Raw genomic sequence first — 21,370 nt, 5'->3', positions numbered from 1 at the left:
GGTCAGTCTGACGAGTCTGAATTGTCCACCGGATGTTAAACGTGCGGTCCATCGGACCTTAAACGGGCGGTCCATCGGACCTTAAACGAGTGGTCCATCGGACCTTAAACGTGTGGTCCATCGGACCTTAAAAGTGCGGTCCATCGGACCTTAAACGTGCGGTCCATCGGACCTTAAACGAGCGGTCCATCGGACCTTAAACGGGCGGTCCATCGGACCTTAAACGTGCGGTCCATCGGACCTTAAACGACCGTCTAGACGGGTTCAGTCTGACGAGACTGGCTGGTCCATTGGACCTTAAACGTATAGTCAATTGGACTTTAAACAAACGGCCTGACTTAAAAAAGAGAAAGTTTAACATCCGGTGCACAGTTGCTGATCATTTTTGTGATGTATGAGTGTGGAATGAATGTGGAGTGGTTGTCCTGAGTGACGGGAAATCTAAAACTGGTGAAACGGTCGTGAGTATAAACACCTGGGGATATCCGCCTTTCGAGGTAGAAGCTCGGTATCCGACACGACACCAGGCACGTAGCATTTCTCCCGTGACGAAGGAAACATAGTTAATCATGAGAAAAAAAAAAAAAAAGAAATAAGTCCTCCGAGGCCGCAACTCGGCCCAAGGAGGCAAAATGGGAAAAGGAATGTTGTTGTTTTGTGGATGAATCGAAGGAAAAAGTACGTCGGGCAGAGATAGATAGCAGAGAAAGTACTAAGTATGTGGAAAAATGGAAAATCCAATACGGTTTTTCAGGAGACGTGGATGATTGTGGTGGATTGGAGAAAGTGTTGCGGAAGTTGTCATTGAAGGACAGGGAAAGGATTGAAAACAGTGATGGTTAACAGTGGTTTAAATGCAAGGCTTTAGTTGATAGAGCCAAACCGAAACGACCATGGAAGGTGGCCGAGAAAAAAAGAAAGCAGATGATGATTTGACCGCAGCCACTAACCTGTCGGCAACTAACACAGCCAGACAGTAAATCCAAATTAACGGTGGAAAACAGACACCAACAATTCGTACCTGAGTTTACCACCATATTCTTAACACCTGAGGTTTTCAGAGGCGGAGTTGACAACCAGGCAAGACCGTGGCCACGGCAGTAAGACCCTTTTCGGGACTGGGTCTCAGCTCCACATCTGAGTACTGAGGGTTGACATGAAGCCAAAGGAGTGATGCCATTTGAAATGGTGTGTGCAAAAAGTGTGTCTTGTACGTGCTTAACAAAGTCCACATATACGTTGTAAACTGCATGTTGTGTGATGTGGATCTGCGTGTGTATCTGTCAGTTTGCTGGTGTGTAACTATTGGTGTGTTACATGTTTGTATGTTAGATTGTTAGAAATAAACAATGATATTTGTTGAAATTTGGCTAAAATACATTGTTAGATCGGGCTTGATCTAGTCTGCATGGTTAAAAGTCAAAATGACAAATTTGAGATGGTTTCAAACCTGAGGTTTGTGGGCAGAAACTGGTCCATTCACAGGGTTAATTCTCAGCACACAGGTGAAATGAGAAAAATGGAAAAATATATTATGGGATCAGTTGAGACTAAATTAAGAATTAGGATGTTTCCAAATGTTAGATTAACTGGCAATGAATAATTAGTGGTTGAAACACAAATAAAATACACAAAGTTGTTGTGTCGTATGTGAGGCTATGCCAGGGGTGGATAGCCAGATGACGTTGGATTATAAATGTTGTGTTTTCATAGCTTAATAACATGTAGGCATGTTGTCGTATGATAGTCAGTTTGGGAGACTGTGGTATGAAAATGAGAAGTGATTGTGAGTGTAAGTTTGTGAAGCTTGCTCTGTTGAAATTTTCACACAGTTTGCTGCATGTGTTGCTGTTATTGTTGTTGTCATAGTTGTGAGAATTGTCGTTTTTGCTAAAGTTGATTTTGTTGTTGTTGCTGTTGTTGTTCTTCAAAGTGGAAAATATTTGTAACTGGCAAATTGATAGAGACCACTGAATTTGTTAGAACAAAGCTGAAGAAAAATTTCAAATAGCAAAATCGATAAAAGAGAAAAAGTTGAATCTGGAAATAGCAGCAGCCACTAAATGACCTGTAGAAAAAATAAAACAGCCAAGTAGACACCAAACAAAGCTGCTTGCGAGAATTGCAGATAACAGGACAAACAGAGGCGCGGAGAGCAGGGGTGGCAATCAGAGGCCTCTGCCTCCCTTTTTGACCGTGACTGCGACCTTTTTTTTTCGTAATTTATCCTCCACTTTCTGAAAACAGGAACGCGACCCTTCTCTACCAACCACACCTGTATAGAAAATTGCATAGACACGTGATAGGGAGTTGTATTTCATGATCCAAGTAGCAAACCCTGCATGTTAAGACAAAAGGAGGCAGGAAGGACAGAATTATTTTTGTATACTGGCCCTGCAAAATACAAGTACGCAAAAGCGGAAGAAAGCCTGGCACCTTACAAAATATGAATTTAAAAGGTAGAAGATTGATGCCTTATATGTAATAATTGTTTGAAGAGATTAGCATGATAGGATCAGGTCTTACAGTAAAATAGATTCAACTGTGCAAAAGGAGGATGAACCAGTCGATATGTTAATTGTTTGATATAGTATAGTTTGCAAGAGTTTTCTAAAAACAAATCGCATCATGGTAGATAATGGATAAACAGGCTGAACATATTGACAGCAGCTGAGAAAATGCAAGGCTAAATGGAACTATACGACAAACAAAAATGTAGATGTGAGTGACCTCCAACACTCAGAGATTAGATAAATCGACTATTCAGCTGAGAGTGGAGTAGAAGAAGAAAAGTAGAAGAATGTAGGGGAGAAAACAGACATTCTGGTGTGATGGAGAAGTGGAAGTGTGTTGTGTTGGAAACAGGAATTGTGGTAGCGGAAAAGAAGGATGTAAGAGAGAGTTGAAAGACAAAATTGAATGCATAAGGATGTTGGCGTTGTGGCAAGAAAGATTTTGGGCAAGTGGAAACAAATGGAAGAAGGTTGGCAGAACTAATGAGATAAGGATGGCAGAATTGTTACTGACAGACAAAAGGAGGCCATTGCGAAAGCCCAAAAACTCAGACTAAAAGACAAATGATGTCATTTTTGAGGCTGATGAATTATTGTAGCATATGGATTCCAAAATTTGTTTTGAATTGACTAGGCCACTGCTTGATATCAGTTATGAAAAAAGCTGACGAGGCAGTTGACATTGTGAAATTGGAATTGGTTTAATTCATCCGTATTGACACTACCGGATTACAGCAAACCATTTGAGCAAAGAGTGACCGCTAAACAGGGATTCATGACTTCAGTTTTGTTGCAGAAGCATGACGGGAAACTGAGGCCAGTCAAATTTTACTCTGAGGAATTGGATGCAGTTGCTGGGCCGACCCCTGAAGGCGTTCAGGTGGTGCTGGCCGCAGCATTGGCTGGGGAGGCTTCAGTGGAGGTTGTGTTGTTTCACTCCCTCACGTTGAGGGTTCCCTATGTATTTGTTTTGTTGCTGGAAACCCCCCACCCCAAAAAATGACACTCTTATCGCCTGCATGACATTTATATTGCACCGCGGTTCTTGTATCACAGGGACACATTATAATTGTTAAATGTGGAGCATCAAACCCAGCGACACCTTTGCCCACGCCTGTAGACGGCACCCCACACGACTGTGGAAGCCACGCCCAAATTCCCACCGAACCAAGACCTGACCTGAATGACACCCCTCTCCCGACTGGAGAAGTTGTTTTTTTTTGACGGTTCAGCTAGCAAAGGGGAAGACGGCCGCAAAAGGGTGGGATATGTAGTAAATTTTGTTTTAAGGAACATTAAAATCGACATGTTCATTGCAAGCAGATGAATTGGCCGCGCTAATCAAAGCGTGTGAAATTTTTGAAAGCAAAGATGTTACAATATGGACAGACAGCGAGTATGGCATGTGTTTTATCAACTTTGGGCTAACCGCGGCTTCAAAACCACGATGAGAAAAGAAATGACCAAATTAGAGCAGGAAACCGATTAGGCAAACAAAGCAGCCAAAGAAACAGTCATAGGTGTGCCCACAGTTGCCAAAGCACAAGACAACCGCATTGACACACTACATGATGAACAAGACACACAGACCATCTTGATGTCAAGGAAAACATCAGCTCCTAAACTGTAGCAGCAAAAATGGCTAAATAAAGGAGCATAACAAGATGTTGAAGAAAAAAGTAGATTGGCGGTTAGAAAACCATGGTTACTAAAATTCTGATTTGAATGAGCAGCAAAGTTGACACATGAGCTTTGCCATGTGTCAACAGGGGGGAATATGCATGATCAGTTGCATATGGGTTCACTTTTTATACTCAAAATGTTTGTGTTTTTTGTAAATGTTGTGATATCTGTTTTTGCAATAATGCGCAAGTTTATTTGTGACCACATAGAGGCAAATTTCCAGAACCACCCGAAGCATTTCATATGATATATATGGATGACATTGAATCAAATAAGGCATTAGGAAAGCAATATTGTTTCGTCATATTAGATGCATTCTTAAAGTGGGTTGATTTCTTCCCAACAGCGCATTGTGATGCAAAAACAGTTGTCAAAGCATTGTGTGATCGAATCATACTGACATTTGGCAGTCTGAGAGTAATTAGAAGTGACAATTGATTGCATTTTGTGAAAAAAGCTGTTACTAAAGTTGGAGAACTGTTGAATATCAGAAGGGCTTGTTGAAAGAACAAATGGGACAGTCAAGGCCATACGCATAAAAACAATGCAAGTGATAAAGAGACAGCGACCAGATTGCATTCTTATTGTGGCCACAGAAATGAGATTTGTTCCGCTGAAGGAAAAACTTTATCACCATTTGAAATAGTATATGGAGGACCATACGGACTAGCAGACTTAACCCATGACCAGCCACCTAGTGGATGTTCTTTTCCAGTTCACATGAAAAGACTGTTTGGCACAAGGGAGATGCATAAGCACAATGACTGGCCAGTGTGTTCTATCCCACAGAAAACCCGGGTCCAGATCGGAGACCAGGTGTTCCTCAAGGTGCTGACGACCTCGTTGGGACAGTGAACGCTGGGATGGCCCGTTCCAGATGATTGCAGCGACACCAACTGCGGTGAAAGTTGAAGGACGCGACGGGTGGATCCACCAGTCGCAGTGCAAGATCCTTCGACCCCCTGTTGACGGGCCTAGCGACGCCAGTCCCTCGAAGTCAGGATCAGCACCCCCAAGTGCACGGACGGTGCACCAACGAAAGACCACAGTGGAAGAAAGGGTTTTTGTGGTAAACACACCCCTCTCAGGAGAATGGCCTGTCCGCCAGCACTCCTCCGAGCAGCATGCGGCTTGATGCTGGGCGGCGCCCTTGTGTCCGGACGACCAACAACGCCTACCTCAGACAGACAGCGTTTGCCTACCAGCGCCATGGGCAACCTCAGGATTCTGACTGACACCACGGCAACGGTGATAAACGTCACATCTATCGCTCATGAACTGTCTATCACAATACCACTGAACCAGTTGCAGTCTCAAAACCTGGTAGAACGTTACACATCTGTCACTGATATGAGTCAATGGTATGATTATTGGTTTTATGTTATGAGCGCCCATGATGCGGATGCAGGCAAGTGGTTGTCATGGTCTAATTACATTACTTCTGTCGACGGTGATTATTGGGCCAATCCACACCGAAACAAAGGGGCACTGAATTGGCACAAGAAACTGACAATCAAAGTGTCGACTGATCGCGAACCTTCCATAACCTTTATTCTGCAACCAATGGTTTCGTTACCTAATGCAGATAGCACAAATTGTTCCATGCTCACGTTATGGGCTTGGTATATGGCTGGAGCCCATCCGCATGTCCCAATTCAAATTTGTTATAGTCGGCGCCATTCCAGCAATTCAGTTAAAACCACACGAGTCCTTCCACAAGTCGAGGTGACCTCTTTTCGGGGAAAAGTGGGAACATTGACAAAAGGTGTTAAGATTCATTACAAGGGTGAGAATATCGAAACATTGTTAAAAGAAGATACTGGGGTGGGCATTAATGATAATTTGTTTATGGATCGCCTAGTTTTCGTTGCTAAATCATTACAACAGGATTGCATTGTGTGCATGAAACCTAGAGCAGCCTTAAGACTTGTGGAACCGGTACCATCTGAATGCGTTTTAAATTTGACCCAGGGAATTGCAGGAAATGACATGTGCAAACGGTACTCCCTGCACTTCCCAGTTGTTAAATTGGGAACCAAGCCCATGTTGTTTCATCCACCAACTGCTGCAGCATTCACTTGCTTCACACGATCGGATTGCTTGAAGATACAATGCGTAGATCATGGCACAATTAACAGTTCAATGTGCAATTTGACTGTGACTGTATCAACTGGCATTACCAGATATGTCGCACGTTCACAGTTGTGGTGGTATTGCGGTGGGGGAAATTTATATCCAGAATTATCCCCCCCATTGGACAGGCACATGCGTTTACGTTACAGGTGTTCAACAGACTACTGCGTATGTATTTCCAGGAGATAACATTGTGATGAACTCCACCCATCGGTCCAAACGCAATTTTGACAAGCCGCCAGTCCCGCTTACCAGACAAACTCCAGTTTATTTTGACTCTTCTTTTCTGAGATTTCTCTGACATTCAGCCATCCTCGTTCCATTCTGCGTATCCAATGCATGGTCACAGCAGGTGCTGAAGCGCCTGATTTTGGTTTAAACACAGACTCCACCCTAAACTGGCTGCCAGACTATGACAAAGCTATTGTGAAGAGTGCATTGAGTAGGAATTGATCCCCCAGATACACAAAAGTCAGCATGTGAACCACTTCAATGCCAAAGACCACTTACAGTTACATCATACATCCAACCTTACACGAAATAAAACGCAATACTGGCCTGGTCTTTACTATAAGTACAAAATTGGACAACCAAAACATCTCAACTGCAACATTTATGAAGGTTACAGGGATAGCTCTCAAGTAAATCAAGAAAGATGATCACATCCATAGCTTTAGATGAACATACAGTAAGCGGACATCTTTTCACAAGGCCCAAAAAACATCCAGCAAAACTTTGTCGAAAAGTTTGTCTAACCCTGAGGTCATGTGATTCTAAGTGACTCTGACTAACCGCTTGCTTCAAAGATCTGCAAACTTATTTGTAAAACCGCATTGCACTCCGTGTCTGCCCTTGCGTGTTTTAGTGACACAACATACGGATTCCTATGGGATCTGGTGTCAACCATCTTCTAGCCTCTGTCTGCCTATAACCCCAAGGGATATTCTTTACTTGTCACTAGTACTACTTGATCTCTGACTCACCCAGACTGAACATGATATTTCAGTAATTAAAGACAGGCGCAAACTGGGGGCAGAGCGATAGTGGTGAAAACAACATCCTCCAAGCACAGGGCACAATCATAATGAATCCTTAGACAAAGCAGAATGAAATACATAAACATGAGAAATGTGAGATAACAGAAACATTTAACAGTATGAGTTAACCTAAAATGTGATTAAACTAATTTCACTATTAAATACCGGTCTCATTTTATTGACAGGCATATCACAGTTGATTTACGAGAACTAATTGAAACTTTTATTGCATTGTCGTAAAACCGCGCATGACTAACGATAGATATTTGCAATTGGTCTCATAGCACTTGACTGTTGCACAAATGACTGTTGTTTTTTTTGTTTTTTTTTATCACTACATGATTTTATTACATTTTAAACATTTTATTAACATTGAATCTTGAAGACATATTAACCAGTCTTTAGAGAGTCCAGACAGTCAATCCCCGGTAAATGTTTACAATATTTTTTTGGAAACATGAGGGTAAAGAGCAGTCTGCAAAAGGCTCACAGCAAATGGTTCTTTTTATTTCAAAGATGTATATATACCTTTTTAGAGAACCCGGACATTCAATCCCAAGGACTTAAATACAGTATTTTTTTTTTTTTTTTTTCAAATCTGAGGGTAAAGAACAGTCTGAAAAGAGCTGACACTAATCGTGTCCCTCAAAAATATTACACATTTTTTCTCTGACGGATTCACTCGTAAGACCTTTTTCTTTTTGGTACAAAGTTACGAACCTCATCTAAAAGGATGTGTGTTTTATGATCTAGTAACAGAACAACCAAACAAGATATCAGTAAACCAAAATATCAGGTATCTTAAAAATCACACACAGAACCATTAAGGCTATCACGGTCAACCAGTAGTGCAAATGTAGCTGGAGGCAGGTTTGGCCTCCTTTTTAAGGTTTCGTTTTCGCCTGTAGGCCCCAGGCACCCGCTGCCCCCGGCATGCTCCTCCAGAGTGATGTTGTGAACAATGGCCAAACACTTTTACTGTCACTGACTCCTAATAAGAAGAAACGTTGCCGCCGCTCAAGTCTCTCTCTGAATACTGCAGCTGCGCTTCAAAGAGCACATAAAATATGCTGGGGCGGATGGTCGGGTTAAGAGAATCACATGACCCAGGAGAAACCATCCTAGCTCATTGTCAGCATATGACCAGTCTCTTGATGCTCAAAGCTTTTTTTTCCCTTCACAATAAGAAATGGCCACAAGATGACTATGACATCATAGAGTGGAGTGCAGCTCCATTTTCCATTAAGCCCATGCTTGTGCGATCAGATGCCGCAAGGCGAGTACTTGCCGAGTTATACAGGACGTCTAATGTCACTATTATTCCTTTATCCAATGCAACATGTCTTAATGTGTTCTGCTTTAGGCTATATGGAGTATATGGTCATGAACAGAGTTTATATACATCTGTATTCACGTTAGGCCATGACATCTGTGGTTCTTAGTGTTTTTTCCAATGATGTACCGCCATAAAAACATTATTTCAGCCGTGTACCCTATAATAGGCAAAGGATTAGAATAAAGAAAACAATGACTTAAAACAGAGTGATGTGTCATTCGTGTTTGATTTAAAAACATTGGAACATTGGATTTGCGGTCGAATGTCTGGCCGTATTTTATTCAGCAACTCGAATAGATATTAGGCGTATCAGATTAACAGAGGAATTGTGATCAATTATTTACGGTTAAAGCCTTTTTTGCAGTGTTAATCTACTTTTTAATCTCTAACTTTACAATTTTTTATTAATCTGGTTTCTTGTGCTTGAGTTGTTGACTGAGCTTTGGAAAACAAAGGTCAATGCTACCCATTGTCATTGAGGGCAAGTTCAGAGGCACAAGAAAAACATACTGTAAACTGAGGCGCATGTGAAAGTTGTCGGTCTGATGAATGGTAAATTTAAAACATTTTAAAAAAGAGCACTTTTAATAAATATAGAGTGATTTGCATTCTTTGTAAAGCGTTTGCTAACCATAGAAGCAGCTCAGGTTTAGGCTACTACATAAATGCAATGCACCCAGCTGCAACTGCAGCAACAGTTACATAACAAAGGCAATGTAGTGAGCCACAGCAAAGTGCTTTGCCGAACTAAACTTGAGAACTGTTTCTGTTCTGTTTAAAGTTTTGTATTAGAAAGGTTTCGCTTATGTTTTATGCGTTCGTCCCTTCCGGTTCAAGTCTTGTCTTTTGCGCTAATTCACTAGCTAAACAGACACTCAGAGTGAAGATTGTTCAGATGGCCCTGATTCAATGTGATTCAATGTGCCGAATGGGCCCAAAATGCTTTTCTGACATCCTGCGACAAACGCTGACATTTTGAGGGTGTTTTGCCACACCAAGATGAAGGCACATGACAGGTTCCGAAGACGACATTGGGTTGTTGTGTAAAGGGCCTAACACAATTTATCATTCGATTACTTCATGCTCCAATTACAGTAATTTGCTCTTAATTTGAAAAGAAAAATGTACTCTTCCTGTCATGGGATTAAAAAGCTTCAAATTAGATTTGCCGATACCGGCAGAAATGGTTAAAAATCGCACCCCATTAAGTGCCTTTGTACCCCCAGGCATACTAAATTCACTATAATAAATGAGCTCCTACAAAAGTTTCAGGAACATTTCTCATTAGAGAAAAAAATGCTTCCTGTGTTTTTTTTTTTAAACATAAAATGTGAAAATGTGATTCAAAGGAAATGTTAAGACCTGCATTTGCAGAGGAAACAAGATGATCTAATTTTGGAGAATTTGCTGAGTTTGGACATGTGTGCTTGGTCTCACCTGGCAACCCCGTTTCTCAATCTCATTGATGCATTTGCTTATGAGCAGTGGCACCAGGAGTCCGCTGTCTTCCCTCTCCACCACCCGCCACGCCTCCACACCAAAGACTTGGGGCTCCCTGTTGCCATCTGGCCCGCCATCCAAGGAGTTCTGCCACTGTTCCATCAGGTTCAACTTGACATAAATCAGCCCACGAGGTTCCAGCTTGACTGCCAGCTGGTGGGAACGTATTACCCTGAAGAGCGCCGGTAGTACCACCGTGCCGTGACAGCAGACACGATTCCGTCTTGGCGTAGGCTCCCAACTGAATACAACGAGCTTCAAATGCTGGGCATTCTCTAGCTCGATGTTGAAGGTGTGGTCCATACCCAAAAAGGTAGTTCGACAGGTAAGCAGCGCAGTCCGTGCTTTATTGACCGAGTCCACTTGGATGGCACAGTAGACATCGCGAGAGTCAATGCGAGGCGGTTTGAGGTCCTCAGCGCCGTAAAAGTGCAGGCTCATCAGTCCAGAGATATACTGGCTACATTTGGGTTGCTCTGTGAAGCTATAATGTCGGAAAGCATCAATGTCCAAATCTGTTCTATTTAGTTTGGCGCTTCCGCTTGGTCCCTCCACTTCTTTATATCTAGCTTCCTTGCCATCAACAGAACTGTGCTTCCCGGATTTAGCCACCAGCTCTGGTGAATCGCCATCGCTTAAGTAGCCACCTTTACTTGCAGATTTGGAGCTGCCATTGTTTTTCTTCTTATTGAAACTGTGTTGCGTGGACACACTGCTGTCCAAGTGGTAGCGTGAGATCACATTTCGGCTGGCAAGTCCAACACCAGAAACAGTCAATCGTTGATGGCCTGAATTTTGGGAAGTGGCCTCAGACCCCCCGCCCGTAGCTCGAAGCGAATGGGATCTGGGCTCTAAAAGACCACTTCCGTTGCTGTTACTGCTACTTTGACCCTTGACGCTGAGTTTCCGGCTGAGCTCTGGAAGCTTTTTCATCTTCATGGAAATTTTCCTGACGGTGCGAGGGGATTTGATCTTGTCTGGGAATGACCAGTTGATGGAGCTGCTCTTTTTAGTAGGGTTTGGGCTAGAAGGAGGTGAAAAACCAACACTGTTGGGAAGGTCAGGAACATCTACAAGGGCAATGAGATAGTACAGAGAAGTTACAAAAGAGAACTTTCATGTTGAAGTTACATTAACATTTGGTAACACAAGCACTACTTTCCTAATGTACCCTGACTGTATGGATTTTGTCTGGCAAAGAAAAATGAACCCAAACGGAACGGGTGCGCTCCAAAACAACAAACCAGACCATCAAGAGGCAAGAAGTAAGATTTAGTCAAAGTCAATCCTCACTTTATCAATAATTATATGAATGCTTAGAAAGAGAATACAAAGTGTTGGTCAACATCAAATTTATATTGAGTCTACAGAATTTTTTTTTTGAGGAATTCTCCTCACTGTTAAAATTGATGTTCTTTGACTAATCTTATGAGGGAAATGAATGTACTAGAAAAGAAAACACTTATTGAAGCAATTATACACGGAACCAAAGTCACAAAATTATTTCACATTAATTTATATAGCTGCTCATAACATTATAGCTAAAAACAAGCAACCTGATGAGTTAAGGTTACTTGGTTTTGGATCGACTTGCCCCTGGTAGTGTATAACAACTGACTGTTTGAATTAGGATAAGCAAAATAGGCATGCTGGTGTCCATTTAAAATGAGAGATGTGAAGATTATTATTCATTTTTTATTACTTTTTTTCCTGGTCAATTACTGCTCTCAGTACTGTTCCATGCCTAATAAGAAAAAAGAAAGCCTCAGACTTTAGTGGGACTTGCCCACTCATGAGTGTTACATTATTTCCGCAATGGTTAGCTTGAGCCTGTCCTAGATGGAAAAACATATCATTTCCACATTCAAAGACTTTTACCATGATTCCTCCAGTCATAGACCTGCCTCCTTTCTACTTTGAAGGGAACATCTTGTAGCAAGGGAGCCAGAGTTCACGCTGGATTAGGTCTGTATCACATGACTTGGCAAGTCCTTGGATAACTGCTATTAGAACTAACCTCATTTGGATCAAGCAAAGGTACACTAGATGCTACATGAAGGTCTAAACGATGCCATGTCTCAAGACGTACGATTTGTATAGTCATTCAGTTGTGTTTTTAGATCCTTATGAAATAATGCATTATGAAGCCTCTTCAATTACTGTAGATAACATGATAAATCAGGTCAAAACGATTGATCTTTGGACAGAGAGATTTGAGGTGCGCCCAAAAAAAATCAACCGGCTCTACCGGCTGAGCCACGGCTGCTCCTTGATGTCAATGCAATGGCCATCACATCATATCTCTACTAACATCAACACACCGCCAATAAAACATTGAATTCCATCACTGATTAAAGACGCTATGAAACCGCTAGTCAATTAAGCTGTCATTGTACGATATGGCACGAGTCTGCAGCGTTAACACTAGCCGCTAGCGGAGTGGTGAATTCAAATGCAGCTGAAAATTTCAACCTCAGACAGAAAAAAAGGTCCATTAGATGTAAATAACTGTAAATGTCTTAATATGGGCTTTCTATCAATCTATAAAAGCTGATATAACTAGAAGAATGATGGGGTGAAATTACTTTGACATTTTACATCATTGCAATAAACGTCCCTGCAAGTAACAATATCGAATTGGATAACAAAGCTTCTGTCTCAGTTCTAGTAATTGGTGTATCAACGAATCAAAATATAGAATAGAGTAGTTGTTGTGGTCCACGTGCTGCTTTTGTGGAAAAAGGCACTTTCCTTACAACTCAAAACTTAATACATGCAAAAAAAACAAAACAAAACACTGTAATGTCTCCATTTGTCATTCTTTTTTGAAAAGCAGATTGGAGTAGATCATGACGATTCTTTGCACATCTTTAGATGTAATCAGAAATGTCAATGAAAATCATTTTATCATAAATCGTTTTGATTTGAAAATCAATTCTGAATCAAAACGTAGACCCCAAAGTGTGAATCCAATTGAATTGTGACTCACAAAGATTGCCCTGAAAAGGGAAAAACACATAGAAGAAAGAAGAGAGGTGGATAATTTAACACTGCCAACCTTGCTGGCTCTATTTTCAGAGGAAACCTGGTTAATATTTTGGGTGCCACAAGCTGGTCCAACAGCACACAGCATAAGATGGAGCAGGAAAGGGTGTGACCAAAAGGATGGGGGACAAAGACACCCCTTGTCCAGGCACTGAGAGTTCTGTATGTTGAACTGGAGGGCTTGGCAAAGCTACTGGTGAATGTACAAGTGAACAGTGCTGTTCACTCACATTCCTCAGCCAACCCTGTTTAGCCTCCTTTTCCCCTTCAATCAGTAGCCTTACTTATCCAAGTTTCCTGCCAATAATAGACACAGAGGCGCTCTGAGAAGAAAATGGGTGGAGAACATAGTAGGTGAAAATTCACCAAATCACAACAAGGGAGGGGACTTGCACACACAGGGCACAGTCAAATGTGAAACGTGTTTTCCACTAGAAAAAAGACAAGTCACTGCTTTTACAAATGATGGCATTATTGCTATAGCCATTAAACGTGCGAAAAAAAAACATTAAAAAAAATAAGTGCTCAACACACAGTTGGCAGTGACAGGCAGGGCATCATTCACCGACATTAGCTAGCAAGCATTATGATGTGCGTATGTATGATTTTTTATTTATTTATTTTTTGGGTGGGGGGGGGGGTAAAGACTTCTATTACTTTTAATTTTTTATAATTTGACCATTCTAATTTGAAATACACCCCAGATATTTTTCAGACAGATTACCTAACCCTACTTTAAAAAACCTAACTCAATTTACTGACAGCAATTATTGGACAGCAGTAGCCCATCTCTAAGGACTTGGACTTTGAAATCTTTCACTGGTTGGTTTTGTGAATCGGTTCCAAGTTTGAAATATATAGTGGAGAGAGATCAGACGCTCAAAGCGTTTTAAAATAAATAAATAAATGAATAAAATATATAAACTACGGACTAGAACAAATAAAAATGGCTGAAAGTGCATTGGCAACTTTGACTCTCCTTGCACACACGCAAGGACATTACTTAATTCCCCTAATTGCTCTATTTATTTTCACTTTACCCCAGCAGTAGCATATTTGAAGTTCCTCATAAATCATAATTTGCAACGAAGAGAAAACCAATTCATTAAAAATCCACAAAGCAATGACTTATGCAGTAAAAAGTCCTTAAATTGAAACACTTGTCCCAGTAACTTCAAAAGTACCACTGTGCATTCATTTAAGCTGGGAATGACTAGGGAAACAAATAATATAAATGGATGATGTAATGTTTACGGAATATTTACAGTATCTCTGACTTGTGACTGTTATAATGACTCATTAATACCTGCTGCACTGTCAGTGACCGCGACCAACACACATACACACACACACACACACACACACACACACACATATTCACGCACACGCATGCACACAAACAAAAGCTGTAACTCCTCTAGCCTCTGGCCATGTGGCAGCAACCAAGCGAGTAACACAAAACTTGACTAGCTGAGGTTCAGGGGCAATACTTTGACACATAACCCAAGGTTATGTTCCTGGGTCAAAGGCCAAATGTCTGCATTCCTATGTGTGACATGTGAGCCCTTTAACTGTGTCCACCCCACCACCTACAAATGCACTTGCTCTTAGTAAATGTCTGTAGCATGCAGCTAGAATGCAATTTCGGATGCATGCGAGAGGAAAACACATGCACGGCTTGACCCTGGAGCTACACTGGGCACCCTGCCTGTAACACCTGCCAACACAGGCGTGGAATTTATGACGAGGGCCTTTCACAACACTGGCACCAGTCAGGTGCAGGAGAAGGGTGTGTGGGTGAGAGATGACATGACCAAGTGGGATATGACTTATTTTGTCACGTTAGCCCTAACTCGGATATCAATCCTACTGCAAAATTGTATTCAGTGATAAAAATCTGCCTTCACAGATAACACCTCACATGTAAACTGGCTTGTGCTCAGTGAGAACTGTCAGTGTTTTGTCCACAATTAACGTGTGTGTTAAATGTAAAAACCAACAGGGCTGTTGTGTGCAGTGTAAATAAACTGGTGAATGGCACACTTGTCCACTCGTTTCTTCACTTGGTGACCACATGGTTCTGCTCTGTGTTACTTCCTATCCACTTGGCTCAAACCCATTTGAAGGCCTTTCAGGGGCAGCTGAAGCATGGCTGCTTAATCACGATGGTTACAAAACCCCCTCTAATATATCCGAGCATGCAGGCCTTCTCTCTAGCAGCACATGGCCCCTTGCCAAAGCCAAAACAGCCCTCATGTGGTTAAGCTCCGTTGCGGCCATTTGTGTCCTGCCTGAACTCCAACAGAAGAGGTGCTGCACTGGTCGAAGTGAGGACATATCTACAGTACAGTAAAGCCTCACTAATTTGGCGGTATAGTGAGTGAGCCCTAGTGCAAATAGCAAAAAAAATAAATAAATAAAAGTAATAACAAGTGAGAATAGTGTCACTGATCTTGTACATCAGGGGAATTAGAATGATTTGTACAGGACGAGATCCATTGTTTTCGCCAGTGTTTTGGGGGGGCCTGTTCGCGCATTTGAGAAACGCGTCCTCGAGTAATTAAACTGCCTCGGTAGTAGTAGACACAAATTCCTTGGTGTGTGTTTATTTTTAAATTGTTCCTGGCTGCGTGCAATGGCGTAACTGTTGACTAGTCTTTCAACAGACGTGACAAGCTGTTACTCCAGAGAAAAACACAAATTTTATCACCAGTTAAGGGCCTTGGAAAACAACTTAATTACACTGACATTGTACTGTATGGTATGGCTTCTGCATTATAGCAGTAACTAGCCTAAATGAGCCGCTGACAAGCGATCCACATATTGAAGGCTGGCAAGAGGAGTCGGATTATTTTGCAAAGGCAGTTTAATAGATGTAAATGACTCATATATTTGATGCTGACACCTTGACAATTGCCACTGTGTCTTCTCAATTGATCAAAATGTATGCGGCTAGAGTCATCTAAAATCTCACAGTTCACTGCATATTTAAGCTATATAATTATTATATTGATAATAATAATGATATTATATAATTGCAGTCATAAAACTCATAATTACGTGGACATGCATCATTTGGTTTTCTGTGTTTATAATTGTTTTTCAACAAGCAAAAAAAAAAATGTTTTAACAGAACCCCCCGCCAAAACAAAACCAACCAAACAAAAAAAAAACAATAATAATAATATTAATATGTGTCGCCCTACTGAAATACAAGATGTTTTGGACACAGTTAGTTTACATTTGGGCATGAACTTAAATCATTCCAGCTCTCATAAAGCTGACTGAAAAAATACCAACCTGCTCACAGCTGTTATCTGGGACAAACGTGCCTAATTTAAAAAATCTAAATTATAAAAAACACTCTGTTTCAATTTGAAGTAGAAATAGTTCCATCAATATATTATATTTTTTCTTCATAAGGTTAATGACGTAACCTAAGTTTTAATCTGCAAATCAGGCATTTACTAGGTAATGAAACAAAAACACTGAATTAGTTACCAGTATTTTAAATGGTACCCATATGTGTGTATTTTATAAATATATATATATATATATATATATATATATATATATATATATATATATATATATATATATCCCCAACAAAATCTTATCATGTCTACGCTTAAGTAATGTGAGTAAGGGTTTTATTTGAGCTCACTAGGCTAGAGAACCGAGTGTTTTTCTTAGAGTTGCTGTAATTCTGAGAAAACTGAGACATCACTGTGACCTAAAGTTCACATCTAACACCAGACTATGGAATCTACTCTGGATTTAGAGTGTTGTTCTCAGAATCTGACTGTGCTGTCTTGTTGACTCCTCTCAGCCAAACCGTGCAGTCCTCCGCCAAGATTAGATTCTTGATTTTAACTCAGAGACTCAAGCTGGGTGTAACTTTAGCATGACTGGTTCAATTTTAAATGCACCAGACAGTGAGAGCAAAACAACCCCCAGAAAAAAGAGAAAAAAAAAACCCGGATCCCATTCTGAGTGCTGGCCAAAAGAGATTCCACAACCTGCCACTAAAGAGAAGATGAGATTGGAATGCTCCATGCTCACTACCCCCGAAGTCCATCAATCATTATTCTCCATATAAATAGAGTTTTCAAATGGACAAAAAGTCAGTCAATAGGAAGAACATAAGGAGTCTGGAGTGCATCCGGTGAGGAGGTAGTGCCAGCCAACTGAACAGAGAAAAACTATAGTCCAAGAGTCATCTACATCTGCATGGCTTCATTAATTCACCAGGCCATTCATTTGTGCTCAATCAACGGAAGCCCTGTCCATGCATTAACCCTGCAGATAAAGTAAAGCCTATACACGCTGATGATCGTGAAGAATGAAAAGCAGAAGACATAGAAAAGATGGGCTGAAATGGGCTAAAAGGAATACTGTGGTTGGCTCACATTTTCATTCAAAAACAGTGCCCAAATTAAAGGTTGTTATTCATAAACAGACTTCTGGCAGACTTGCAAAGATATGATGACAAAACTCACTCTGGATGCTTTTTTTACTGTGGTTACTACTGTGCATACAATGCACTACCGTTAAACTTTCACACATCGAAAGATTATTGCATTTCATTTTCACAAGCCTATGCTTTGAAGGGCATTTTTTTTTCATTTGGCGAACAAAGAAGATCCAACAGTCAATTAAAAGATAATCAGAAATGTAAGAATAGCTGACAGATCAATAACCAACCAATTACCCAAATGTCTTCAAAAACGATGTGAAATAGAAAAAATAATTCATCTTTATTTTGCGATATCAAATGAGAGTACTGTAGACTGTGTTCCTTGGCAAGACCTGCGGGCCAAAGCCCTCTTTATCTAATTAATCACTGGAAACTGTCCTGCCAATGTAACACAAAGCTTCGCTATGAAAAGCTTCTCTCTTGGTTCACTGCTACATCCTTCCCAGGCTTGGTCTCAATGCAAAAATAATACAAGGAGCGAAAATATCAAAACTTTTACCCTTCAAAAATTATTTGGCCATTATTTTCCACAGCATGATGTCTGAAATGTTTGTGTGTCATCGTAAGTGTTCGGTGTGGAAAATGAAGTACAGTAAGAGCATCTTATTTATTTAAATTATCTTCAATATTATGATAATATTTTACAATAAAGTGACCTTTTTTTCTTTCTATTCATTATCCTGAACAAACCTGTCTAAAATCTCACAGACCAAAGAAAATAATGTGCAAAGTTGTAGAAGAAATTTGACTTAATTGGCATTAAGCATAAATATGTAATATGTTGCCATTAAATTCTGGCTTCTCTCATCCACGTATATATGTGGGTTTTTTTTCTTTTTTATGGCACCCTGAACAGTATGTGTGAACCACATTATCATAGAACAGCGCCTTGGGACTCCCAACAGACACAGTTCCCCCACAATATAATCCATTACATGGTGTAAAGAAGAAAATTAATTAGATCGCAAGTAGGTCACAGCCAAAAGCGAACATTAAAAATCACTTCCACAGAGATCTAGAGAACATTTGTTCTATTGCAAAACTGATGAACTGCAGTCTGCAATTATGGTCAGTGCTATACATACCTGTAGTCTGTGTGTGTGGGTGTGTGCGTGTGTTCCCGTACGGCTACACTTGTGAGAACCTCTTTGAGTTTTCCAGCAGCATAGTGAAGATATTTTGGATATGTAAGGACGTTTAACATCCTTTTGAAGGTCAAGACTTGCTTTTAAAGTATAGGTTTGAATGGTGTTAGGGTTGAGGTTAAAGTAAGGGTTAGGTCATCATTTCCTAATTTTAAGGTTCGGGTTCACGGCTAGGAAAAGTATGATGTCAATGGATGTCCTCACAAGTATAGCTGTATAAACATGTGTGTGTGTGAGTGTGTGCGTGTGAGTGTCGAAAGATCGTTAGTTGACTTGAAAACAGAGACTCAATTGGTTTGATGCTAAACCTACAAAATTTCTGAGAATGCATAAAAAGCCAGGAAGCCAGCCGATAACTAAATGGGAGAGGGGTTAAATTTCAATAGCAATTCTTCATTTTAATTTAAGTCAGCGGGTACTTATACAGTCATATATTTTTGCGGAAATTACTCCTAAGATCATCCCGCATTCTTGCAGTGAACATGTTGCGAGGAGCAATAAAATTTAAGTATTTAATTTCCTCAGTATATGCAAACTACACACTCAGGCTTGTGCTCCTTCCGCAAGTAATGGGCTGCTTGCGTGCCATAGAAAAGTGTTGTGAAAAGTCATAATTATAGGCTCAGCTCAACAAGTGCCAATTGGTCCAAACTACCATGTTGCCACATCAGAGCGAATAACAAGTCGGAAGTCAGGAAAGACCAAAACGAAGCCGAGCTTATTAAGAGACAAAGAGTTGTGTGCCGGCTGTCGTTATGTGGACCAGAGATGTCCGCAATCTTAACACTTTAAAAATTGCAAAAAAAAATTCAGTTCTGTTTAAGTTGTTTATCTTGTTTTAACGTAGAGGCTTGAGGGACACCACAGTGTTCAATCACATTTTCATGACGGGATAATGCAAATAAGAAATACATAACATTAGTAACTACTTATCACAAATAATACAAATCAATCATCAGGATTTCCATTATGAACTGTAAAAACATAAGATGTATTTTTTGACTCACCGATAGATTTGCTAGTGCAGGGTCCTCTCTCATCCTGAAGTTTAAATGTAAGCATCTGTCTGTGCAGATGTTGCGCATCTGTCGAATGTGCAGCATTTCCTTGACTGCCATCTCCTGAACAGTTTTCCCTGAGTGACTCTGACACACCGGTTTCCAGGGTCCTCCCATTGTGACCTCTACTGGACCTCCTCTGAGACTCAGTTCGAGAGGGATCAAGAAGCCGGCCAGAGGCTCTGTTGGACACCTCGAGCTCGTCATCCTCAGGAATTGGATTGTACCAGATCTCGCCTTCGTCGTCTGCATCATTCTCTTCGGCTGGGTCCACGCTCCTGGGGTGGGGTGACACACTCACCTAGATTCAGACAGAAAAAACAAATAAATAAACAAATAAATAAATAAACATATGTGTATATATATATATATATATATATATATATATATATATATATATATATATATATATATGAGAGAGAAGAGAGACAGACAGACAGAGAGAGAGAGAGAGAGAGAGAGAGAGACAGAGATAGATAGATCCCACAAATGGTTTACAACGGACAATGTAACTGTAAATGTGTTATTTTTGTTTTTTCTTTTTCCTTTGAATGTGTGCAATGGCCAAGTGTCCAAATAGATGAGTTTTGTTATTTAATTTTTGGCTAGATTGTGATTTATGAAAACAAGATTGAGAAACAAGATTGACCCTGCATTGTATTTATGACTTAATGAAAAATTAACAATTTTCTCCTTGCCACATTGAAAAAAACGCGAGATTTAGATCTCCTACTAGTCATCTCCTTACATTTAGATCAGATACACATATATATACATATATTCAGCCTGCAAAGCAAATCAGAAATTTGTCAAATGTCAAATAATCCAACTGAAAGCAGTTGTCCATGAGAGCAAAACTGTAAGCTTAACCTTGGGTAGATTGGGGTCAGCTGGCCGTGAAGACGCTGCATCCGAACTTCTCATTTGCTCTGGAGAAGGACTGGGCGGAGGCGGAAGATGCGGGTAGGCCAGACAGGCCTCCTCCTCAGCTCCCAGCTTGCCTTGCAACTCATCTTTATTGCAAAGGTTTTTTCCAAGGGTGCTCTGTTGTAGCCAGTTGCGTTTCTTGGCCACTGTGATGGTGTGAAGGTGTGGTCTCCATGCTGAAAGCTCATTGGCCCTGGCAGCCTCTTGTGTTTGGACATTCTCTGTCAAAGCTGAATGTGCAATAGAAGGATGAGGTTAGAGAATGGGAGGGTTATTATTACATGGGAGGGATACATTGAAACCAAATAAATCAGAATTATCATCCATCCATCCATCCCTTTTCTACAACGCTTGTAGGAAAGCGGGTGAGCCGGAGCCTAGCCCAGCAGACTTTGAGTGGGAGGCAGGGTACATCCTGTACTGGTCGCCAGTCAATCACAAGGCACACAAAAACATACGTACAACTATTAACACTCACATTCACATGATGAGCTAACCATTACAACAGTGTGCTAA

The 21,370-nt window shown here is 40.7% G+C and overlaps 1 protein-coding gene across 2 annotated transcripts in view; it reads right to left on the bottom strand.

The window, feature by feature from the left end:
* The window catches only part of syde2 (synapse defective 1, Rho GTPase, homolog 2 (C. elegans)), a 54,567-nt gene that overhangs the window by 24,945 nt on the left and 8,252 nt on the right, over window positions 1–21,370 (bottom strand). For both annotated transcript variants that reach the window (XM_088426106.1, XM_088426107.1), the window contains exons 2-4: window positions 20,798–21,084; window positions 19,877–20,228; window positions 10,140–11,272 (exon numbers count right to left, since the gene is read on the bottom strand). In XM_088426106.1, coding sequence (XP_088282232.1) covers window positions 10,140–11,272; window positions 19,877–20,228; window positions 20,798–21,084 — 1,772 coding nt within the window. The remainder of the gene's footprint in view (window positions 1–10,139; window positions 11,273–19,876; window positions 20,229–20,797; window positions 21,085–21,370) is intronic.

This window comes from Hippichthys cyanospilos, chromosome 10 (assembly GCF_059441005.1).
Source record: "Hippichthys cyanospilos isolate Australia breed blue-spotted pipefish chromosome 10, RoL_Hcya_1.0, whole genome shotgun sequence".
NCBI classification, from domain to species: domain Eukaryota; kingdom Metazoa; phylum Chordata; class Actinopteri; order Syngnathiformes; family Syngnathidae; genus Hippichthys; species Hippichthys cyanospilos.
The sequence above is the reverse complement of the archived record's forward strand: the minus strand, read 5'-3'. Positions and strand labels throughout refer to the sequence as shown.